Source organism: Daktulosphaira vitifoliae, unplaced genomic scaffold (genome assembly GCF_025091365.1).
Source record: "Daktulosphaira vitifoliae isolate Bord-2020 unplaced genomic scaffold, ASM2509136v1 Scaffold_1, whole genome shotgun sequence".
NCBI classification, from domain to species: Eukaryota; Metazoa; Arthropoda; class Insecta; order Hemiptera; family Phylloxeridae; genus Daktulosphaira; species Daktulosphaira vitifoliae.
In genome coordinates this window covers 77,982,977-77,993,079 of record NW_026099572.1, presented here as the reverse complement: position 1 = coordinate 77,993,079, position 10,103 = coordinate 77,982,977, and the positions used below count along the sequence as shown (strand labels likewise).

General features: G+C 24.1%; 1 protein-coding gene across 1 annotated transcript; it reads right to left on the bottom strand.

Moving 5' to 3' along the window:
• Nucleotides 1–557: 557 nt before the first annotated feature.
• LOC126893713 (neuroendocrine convertase 1-like) lies at nucleotides 558–8,197 on the bottom strand. The gene is made up of 14 exons (XM_050664151.1): nucleotides 8,076–8,197; nucleotides 7,235–7,411; nucleotides 6,626–6,730; nucleotides 6,076–6,219; nucleotides 5,684–5,833; nucleotides 5,315–5,483; nucleotides 4,581–4,753; nucleotides 2,712–2,921; nucleotides 2,213–2,313; nucleotides 1,916–2,137; nucleotides 1,670–1,833; nucleotides 1,449–1,582; nucleotides 1,249–1,374; nucleotides 558–794 (listed from the first exon to the last, which is right to left on the bottom strand). Exons 2-14 carry the CDS (start codon nucleotides 7,400–7,402, stop codon nucleotides 750–752), a joined length of 1,911 nt encoding a protein of 636 aa, XP_050520108.1. The 5' UTR covers nucleotides 7,403–7,411; nucleotides 8,076–8,197; the 3' UTR covers nucleotides 558–749.
• Between the last annotated feature and the right edge of the window lie 1,906 nt (nucleotides 8,198–10,103).

Genomic DNA, 10,103 nt, shown 5'->3' with positions numbered 1-10,103 from the left:
TTAAATGTTTAAAAAAACGATAGATACGTTAATTCATTCACATACTTTTAAAATCATCAAACGTACACACATATTTTAGTATGACGTCTTTACTATTGTACTAAACAAAGTTTTTTAGAACTTGTTATTCAAAAAAATATATGTTTAAACATTTTATACTTTGTTCTATTAACAATTATGTGATAAGTATAAGTATATTATGTGCAATAATAAAATTTGTTTAATCACCCCAAACTCATCTACAACGTGACAAATTTGAATTTATTTGTTTAAAAACTAAGTAAATTACTTAAACCAAAAACATGGTTATAGTGTTTTTAAGGAAAATTTTAAAGGGCTTCTACAAACGGAAAGGGTAAAAATTTACTACGAAAAAATTTAATATAATATTAAATGTATAAATTTATTTCGATTCAAAAGAGTCTAAAAATTCGTCAAATGCATATCCTTTTCCTGAAAAAATCCTCACCATACATGTGCAATTATTTCCTTCTTAGTAAGTTCTTTTGCCCACTAAGAATTTATTATTATTTTTATGGAACACTAATAAATGCCAATTTGTTTAATAAACACTATTATATTTAAAAATTCAATACACAGTTATTCAATAATGCACGTTAATTTATCAAAACGAGATTATTAATGATACTGAGAAAATATTATATTGCATTTTAACGATATATAATTATAATTTTCGCATAACATTTCATAAGTATTTTTCCATCCAGAAAAGCTGTTATCATCTTCAATTATTCAATTTTTTTCTTTGCATTAACAAATCTTGATTCATCGTTCTGAAATAAGAAATTTAATTACACCAACCAATTAATCTACTATTTATTACTTTATATTTTTAGTAATAAACTATTTTAATAATTTGATCAAAATACTGAATAACTAAAATATTCATTAATGTAGCTAAAATATTCAAAAATTAATTAATTATATTCTCAGAACGTTTAAAAAAATATTTAGAAATTTATGAAATATTTTGTAATATTATCGATTTTTAATCTATGTATTAAATTAAAAATATTTGTATATATATATTTTTAATATTTTTGANCGATTTTTAATCTATGTATTAAATTAAAAATATTTGTATATATATATTTTTAATATTTTTGAAAGTATTCTTAATTAAATATTGACATTTAAGGCACTTTACTACAAAATTTAATAAAATTTATAGCAAAAATATTGTAGCTACATAATATTTTTATATTTCCTCTATATTACAATACTAACAGATTTCAATAATTCAAATGCATCGTAAGAACGGTAACCATTCGAATAATGGCTAGGTGCTTCTTTTGTTCCGTGTAGAGCTAAATTAATTTCTTTTATTCTTCCTTTGTTAGTTGACACGCCCGACTAATAATATATTTAAATCAAATAAATATTTTTAATTTTCACTTTTTTTTATGTTTATTTAATATTTATCATACCTTATCAAAAACATCAATGTAAAAGTATCCTTTAGGTGATTCACCCCAAAAAGCTAGTGTAGTTAAAGTCCATTTTCGTAATCCCTGTACATTCCTATCTTTGCCTCGTTTTTCTAAAAGCTGGCTCGTAGTTCCTGTAATTATAAAACAAATAATGCAAACATTTAAAAATAATAAAAATTATTAGCTATAGGCTTAGTAAAAAATCAATATATTATTACCTTGGGGTGATCTAATTGCTACTTGTATGTCCCCTCGTTTGGGATAAGTTACAGTCAGTACTAGTTGTACTTGTTCTAAATAGTTGATTTCACCAGGCATATCTCTACAACCATCAACATATACTATAATCCGGGCACTTTTATATCTTTCCAATACCAGACTTCTATAAAAATTAATATAAAGCACATTGTGAAATACAACCAATACGAATTTTTAATGAAAATTAAATTATTTAATAAACTTACTTAATGGTAGGCATACGAACAGCACATGAAGCCATTTTGGGTACATTTTTCCAGTTTTGAGCTTGCTTAACTAACTGATAGGCATTAGCTAATCCAAATCCAAAATCGTTTGAATAATAAAAACCAGCTTGATTTCTGGTCCACCCTAAGTTATTAGCTAGTGGAGCAACTTGCGATGTCCAGACAATTAAATGCTGTACATCTCTCCATGTCAACGAAGGGCTGAAATAAAAAATTAAAATTTTTTTTTTTAAATACTAAATTTGTAAAATTATAGTTATTGTTATTAATTCTTACTTAGCTGATAAAGCCAGAGCTATTATACCAGATATTAACGGTGCAGCAGCTGAAGTTCCAGTATGTTTCGTAGTACACCCACCTCTTACATCAGTAGTCACCTAATATATTTAATTATATTAGTGAAAACTAAAAACATACCTTAAATAAGTTGTTAAATAAATAGAAAAAGTTACTGATGATTACAAATTTCCAAAAATTTAATTATTAAGTAGCTATTTTTTTTAACTAAATTGACTCATAATCTTACTTTTTAAGGACTTATCCCTTTTTTGTGACACTTTCTAAACAAATATAACACATTTTTACAAATTAGCCGTTCCGCTAACAGTTTAAGATATTTTAATACTTATCTAGTTTATCTAAAGATTTATTAATATTTATTTAATTTAGCTGAAGAATAACTTTGTTTAAAATGGCTTAGCAATTCGAATGTTCTATTAAACAAAGGTATTTTAACATAAATATATAACATATTCGATTTCTTGAAATCACTTACAATATTTTTAGAATTTCCAGCTCCACTATAAGCTGTAACCATCACAGATGGACATCTCTCTGAATAATGAGCGACACGGCCTTTATCATCACAACTTGCAACAATAATAGTATATATAGAATTTACATAACCATCCGCTCCACAATTGTCTTCTTCCATTTTACCATTACCAGCTGCAAATACATATATAGCCCCTTTCCCATTTCTACCCTATAATATATAAGAAACTATGGCTCAGCAGAAGAAAATGAATAAAACAAATCAATTTTTCAGTTATTCTACAAAATGGTATATATTTAATCAGAAAAAATAACTGTAAAAATGAACTAAAAACTAATAAATAATTAGTTAAAATTGTATTTTTTGTTAATTTTCGTTCTCTTGTTACTAATAAACGAACCAAAGTAGACATAAATTATCAGTACAAAAAATATCAAAGAACAATACATTCAAACGGAAAAAAACCCAGCACAAGGGGGTTGCGGCACAGTTGTGACGTGCTATAGTTGGATCAAGTATAATGATATCTGACAGTGATTAAAATCACTATCAAAAATAAACGCTTCGATGCAAATCTTTAGATAGTGCTTAATTTAAAAAAAATTGGTATTTTATTCCAAAAGCTACTTGATCTGCTGGTTCCTTATTAATATCTCGATAAAGATAAAGTATGTCAAATGAAAAAGGGTTTATTAAAAAATATTATTTCTCATAAAAAAATTGTGTGGATCCATAAACTTTTCAATAAGTTATAGCATTATAAAGTTAAATATTATATAAATAATAAAATCGAGAATTTTCACACGAAAATAGCATTCGGTAGCCATTTTCGCCGTGAAGACAAGTCCAGAGGNAAAAAAAAAAAAAAAAAAAAAACACATCATAGTAAAACCAATACCTTCTCAGCTTCGCATCGAAGCTAAAAAATATTATAAATAAAAATATTCGCAATATATAAAAACTTAAAATAAATAACCTAATTACATTGAAAACAAAATTAAATTTTACAAAATTTATTAAAAAATTGACATTGCTTTTGAAAAATTATCGATTCCTTTCTCTAGAATTGTATTCGACACATAACTTATTAAACTTAATTTACAGATCAGTATATTTATCTTTTTTTTAAGTGGTCAACAAATTTCGCGTTAGATAAATTTTGTTGAAATAAATTAAAATCATTTAAAATATTCACTTTAATGGGGTACTCAGACAAAGTTGAATAATTTTCTTTTCTTTTTAATTTTTTTTTAATTAATTATAAATGAATTTAATAATAAACACTAAAAATATATAATTTCAAATGATTTTACAATATTATTACATATGAAAACATTTTTAATATGAAAACTTCATTCTTTTTTTTTATTGTTATACTTAAACTTAACCTATCCGCTTTGCACTGGCTTCTCCTACATTAGAATCAATATATATATTCAGTGTCTGATGAAGATTCTAGGTATGAACTTACAGAAGTTATTTGTGCATTTATACTTCGCGGGGAATTATGTACTGATAAACGAGTAAGTTTTGAACTTCCAAATATCTCCTTTAAAGTTAATATTAGGTACTTCTTATGATTTTTGTATTAACTTGGTGTAACTCAACAAATACTTTCATTGGTTAACTCAGTTAAACGCAACACACCAATGGTCATTTAAAGATAGTTTTTTACTATTTTTTATTAGTTTTATATATTGGACTTGCATTTTTTTGTCTAATAAGTGATTCAAATAATAACATGGCAATTTTTTTTAATTGAAAACAAAAATTGTTTTAGTAAACTTTCAACTTTAACTTTTACAAATAAGCTAACATCTGGAAATGTTCAATCCCTTATACACACCTACCATTAGATATTATTTTTACCTGATGTATTCCTTTAGAAAGTGAAATTTTAGAATAATCACTTAAATGTTCCAAGTAATCGCCTGAATCTGAAGGTCCCCAAGAATTACTATAAATATCTACCCACTTCAGAGCATGTTGAAGAACACTGCCTTCTCTTATATCTGTAAGGGTATTGTCTAAAAATTTAACACCTAAATAAACACAAAAATTGAAAATTATATTATGTGTGTTTAATCATTGAAACAAAATAAAAGTACCAGATAAGAATTAAGTATTTTTGTCGAATTAATTTGTAAATAGAACTCACAAATTATAGACAAGCTAACAAACCGGTAGGGTAAATGATAGCCATTCCCTAGTAGAAAATGTTGTTTATAGCTTAAAACATGAAGTATTAATAATCATTATTCTGGTAAAGGTATTTCTAATTATTAGTTGTAACTTGTAAGTTTTTAAATGAAATATTTATTATCTACGGTAACAAGTATTGTAATATCTTTACTTATAGCTCACATACATATTCATATATTAAATAAATTTGTCTTATATTATATTTCATATTTATAAAATTTTTGTATTTCAAATTCAAGTAATTTATTTTCTATTAGAAAATGGTAATATAAAATTTTTTTCTTTCTAGTAATACAAATTATTTGCTCTTATTGTATAATATCAAGAGTTGTCAAAATATACCTGTATTCTATTTGAAATAAATCTATTCTAAACACTAATTAGTAGACTAATTGGTTTACCTCCAAGACTAGCTCCATAAGCTATTCCTACGCCACAAATATTATTATTGGGCTGCATTATTATTTCTCCGGCGCATTTTGTACCATGTGCTCTAATAATTCCATCTTTATCAACGCGAGGCAAAATATCACTAGAATCCGTTATGTAATTCCAACTTAAATCTGGATTCTGTAACAACCAAATTATATTTACTAAAATATAAATTATATTTATTTATAAAATCGAATTATTTCGCGTTGATTATTAACGAAATTTTTCTAATATTATTTTAAAAATTATAGTAATGTACATTAATTTAATAACTCTATATGTTTACAGTTATTTAGAAAATAAATTTTAATAAGTTGTTGTTAAATCCTAATACTTACAAATTGTGGAGCTATATCTGGATGATCGTATTGTAATCCATCATCGGGAACAGTAATGTTAACACCGGCACCAGTAATATTTAATTCAAAAAACACAGGCACTACATTCATATCACGTACAGGTTGTGAACTGTCCGTTCGATAATCTTGCTAGATAATATTAATTACAAACACACTTAATAGTTACAGTGAATAGGTTTACAAAATTATGCATAGTTATGATTTTTTTGAGCATATTTGAGTAAATACTACCAAAAAATATGAATTTTTGAGAATGTATCAATCGATTTTTAATTTATTGAACAATTTTCGATAAATTATTAAAAAACTATATAAAGAAATCACTGCTAAATTATGGAGTATAATAGTTTGATTCAAAGTCATTTACTTACTAAGTACCACAAATCTTCCCAATACTCATCGTTAAAAGCATTTCTGTATGAACTTTGTCTTTGTAAAGTTCTTCTCGGTTTTGAACTTTTAAATAAACTGCGCGTATCTCTTGTTTTAAAATGCTCTTGTAATGCCCACGAAATCTTGAAATTATTTTTTAATTAATTACTTTAATAAGATTATTTTCATAAATACAGATTGTAATCTAAATTTTATGAATATTTACAATTTTGTTGTAGATAGATGTCTTTTTATGTGACGATTAAAAACAAACGAAAATAAATAATTATGAAATTTAGGATGAAGCGCTTAAATATATATTTTTTTAATAAGTAATACACTGGTTAATTTCATTGAAAGTAATTGTATTTATATCCGATATTGAACATTTTATTTTTTCAAATATTATATTTTATTAAAAATAATTTTGATTATTATATTTTAATTTATAATAATTTAATTTTCATCAAAAATAAACAACGTACGTAAATTTAAGAGAAAAATAAATTGCAAAAGATAGAAAAAATATAAAATAAGAAATTATCTTACATCTGAATGCTCTTTTAAAGAATTCGTTATTTCTTCGTTTTTTTCAGGTGTATTTGCATGACCATTTTGTTTCACGAAAGCAAAAATATGATCTTTTTTAGTAACCTGCGATAAAAACATATTATACTTTTGAATATAATGTTTAAAAATTTTAAATATTATACTAAATATTTTAAAATTCTCAATGAAAGAAAATGATTTTAGGGGAAATAACATTTTTTATTTTTAAAGTATTCATTTACATGACTTGTTGCAATGTTTGTGAACATAGGGTGGTCCAAAAAGTTCCGAAGAAATTACAGTACTAACAAAACATTTACATACAATTAAGTTTAACATTATAGACCCAAATTTTATTAATTATAAGGCATTTATGATCTCATTTTTAAACAATAGATTTTTAGTAAGAAAAATTCAAGTTTAAAGTGCCAAGTACAATGTGTAACAAGATAATTTCTTCTAAAGGTTTAGTTACAACTTAAACACAATTTGTTAAAAACTAAATAAGTTTAAAAAATTTTAATTCAAAAGTTGACTTATTATCAATTGAAAAAAAAAGATTGAAAAATGACACTGTTATAGCCATTTTTTTTACTAAATGGTACTTACAGGTCCTATATATTCCATTTCAAATTCTTGTGCAATTAATTTAGCTGATTCTTCCCCAAAAGGTACATGTACTATCCATTTATTTGTATATTGATGAGAAGCAAAACAATCACAAATTAAATAGTAAAAGATTATTTCAAACAAAATAAATTGTCGTTTGAAGTCCATGTTTTTAATCTGTTAATGTAACGAAAAAATTATACATAGTCAAAATTAATACAGAAAGGAAAAGGCATGATATCAATTATGGCTATTAAAAATATTTTAATAACTAAACATTTTTAACACTAGTACATAAACACTAGTATCCTTTTTGTATCTCGAAATAGAATTTTAAATTAGAATCAATACTAAATTGTATATTCAAATAAAAATTATATATATTATTACAGAACATTGTTTCTCTATTCTCGTTTTCAATATGATAGTTAAATTTTTAAACTTTGGTTAGCCATGCATAATATATATTTATAATAAATAAAATATAATAGTGATTTTCAAAAATACATTATCATTAAGGTTTGGAACTATATGCATTTATAAAATTTGTTTGAACCTTTTCCGAGACACCAAAACACCATATAAATTGTTCATAGTGATAACAATACCACAGAAACTTTTTTAGTTGTAAAGGAGGATTGATGCTTCCGAGTCCCCCAAAAACTATAATCCTAATTAATACACATGGAATAAGATTGAAAAAACAAAAAGGAATATTTATTTATCACAAATGTACTCGGAATGACTAAAATAAATTTAATAAATACATAAAGTCCTAAACTCTAATTATTAGTAACTTAATTGTAAAAATAAATAAATTTGTTATTCTATTCTAACAAACCTTGAAAAAGTCAACGAACAATATTTTTTATGTTAAGTAATAACACTCCCCACTGCATGAGTTACATTTAAACTGAGTTTGACTTTGATCTTGTCCCTTATATTATACCAAATTTATAAAAACACGCCATTGTGTGTGCCTTTTAAAGTATGTCGTGGATATCGTATAACATGTTAATTGTTACCTTACACTTGTCATTAATTATTATTTAATTATCATTATTTCATTATTGTATGTTTGTAATTTTATCGCGTTAAAAACACATAACACGAACGTGTCACTCAATTAACATGAATTAACACGAAGTCATTCATATTTTATCATTATTATTAACAAATTGATAGTACCATCTAATAATTACAAGTTTATTAATTATAATTTTAGAGTAAATACAATAACACTACCAGCTGTTAACATTTTTATTTGTCACTATAAAGTTTTAATTATAAATTCTTTACTAGCTGAAAATTAAAACTTCACTTTACTTTTTTTTTACGCGCCATTGATTTTTATAGTTTTTGTTTTTTAAACCATACTGTATTATATATATATATATAAATATGCAATGCATCATTGTCATCAACATGATACGCTTAACATTATACTATATTACTAGTATTTTCTTGAATATTCAGTAATATATTGATATTTCACTGAAGTATTATGTTTGTTAAATTTAATAATTTTTGTTAAAAACAAACAAAAACAAAAAAAAAATATTTACAAACATAATCTTTTAATTTTTCATAAATCATAAATAATAATCACTTTTTAATTTCATACGAAAATTTAGTATGCCAATAAGTAGACATATGAGGAAAATAGACCTAGAAAATTCATAATTTAAACACAAAGTATCTGAGTACAATAAAAACACCAAAAAAAAACCAAATGTATTACGAGGGGATGTTTTAGAGGATACTCAACACAATTAACAATACGCATTTTTTTTCTGAATTTTTTCCCCCTACTTTGTTTAGTAATAATATAATGAAAGCATTTTTTTATAGGAGGGTTGGGGTTATTATATTGAAAAACTATGGCACAAATAGCTTGTATATATACGGATACTTATCTACATCTTAAACCCTTTTTCCGCTAACCGCGATTTGATATAATACACCGTTACATAGTTAAGTGTAAAAATATATAGAGAAATGAGTCAATAGTATTCTTTAAGATCGACTTTATTTTTATTAAATATTACTATAGTAGTTTTTGATGTCGACTTCCTTGATTCACTCTCTACTCATTTTTCTTAATACTTTAATTAAAAATTAAAAAGAGCATTACAATCAAGAGTAGGAATTAAAGAATAATAATTTTATAATACAAAGCATTATTGTTTTGAAAATGAATAGCGTGTTTGTTTTTTTTTAGAATTTTTATAACTATGTATAAAAGAAAGTCAAAACTTTCGAAACTATATTTTCTCAAAAACATAGACTTAATCGTAAAATATATTATTTATTTAACCTTCAGAAACATTAAAGCTTATTATTATTCAATAATATCAATTACATGGAAAAATTAATCATATATATAGGTTATAATTACAATACATGTCTTTTGGTAGTACATACATATTATAAAATGTTGAAAAACTAAGAAATATTAACACAGTTTTTTTTTTATATTAATTGTTTAATTATAGTTTTTTACACAATTATTTTAATTTTAAATTCGATGCGAAGCTGAGAAGATATTAATTTTAGTATTATGTGTGTTCTTTTGTGTGTGTGTCAATTACCACATTTTTTGAAAATGTTTCAAGAATACTGACACTTTTACATATATCTTTAATTAAAGCTTATTTAATATACTTAAATATAAAAAAAAAAATTGGAACTTAATATTGTTTTCATGGTGAAAATGGTTACTATATTCAAAAATATGCTATTTTTAAGTTAAAATTCTGGATTTCATATTTTTAATTATATATTTTTATAACGTTTTTATATTAAAATACCTTACAAGGGTTTGCCATAATAATGAGTCTACCGATATCTATAAAAGTTACATAACTTT

Bases quoted from the DNA above. Each gene is read 5' to 3' on its own strand.
- LOC126893713 (XM_050664151.1), bottom strand. From the start codon at position 7,402: ATGGACTTCAAACGACAATTTATTTTGTTTGAAATAATCTTTTACTAT. The intron at 5,834-6,075 runs GTAAGTAAATGA...AATATTATCTAG, and splicing joins GGGAAGATTTGTGGTACTTA to CAAGATTATCGAACGGACAG. The intron at 2,922-4,580 runs GTAAAAATAATA...TATATATTATAG, and splicing joins TTTCTAAAGGAATACATCAG to GGTAGAAATGGGAAAGGGGC.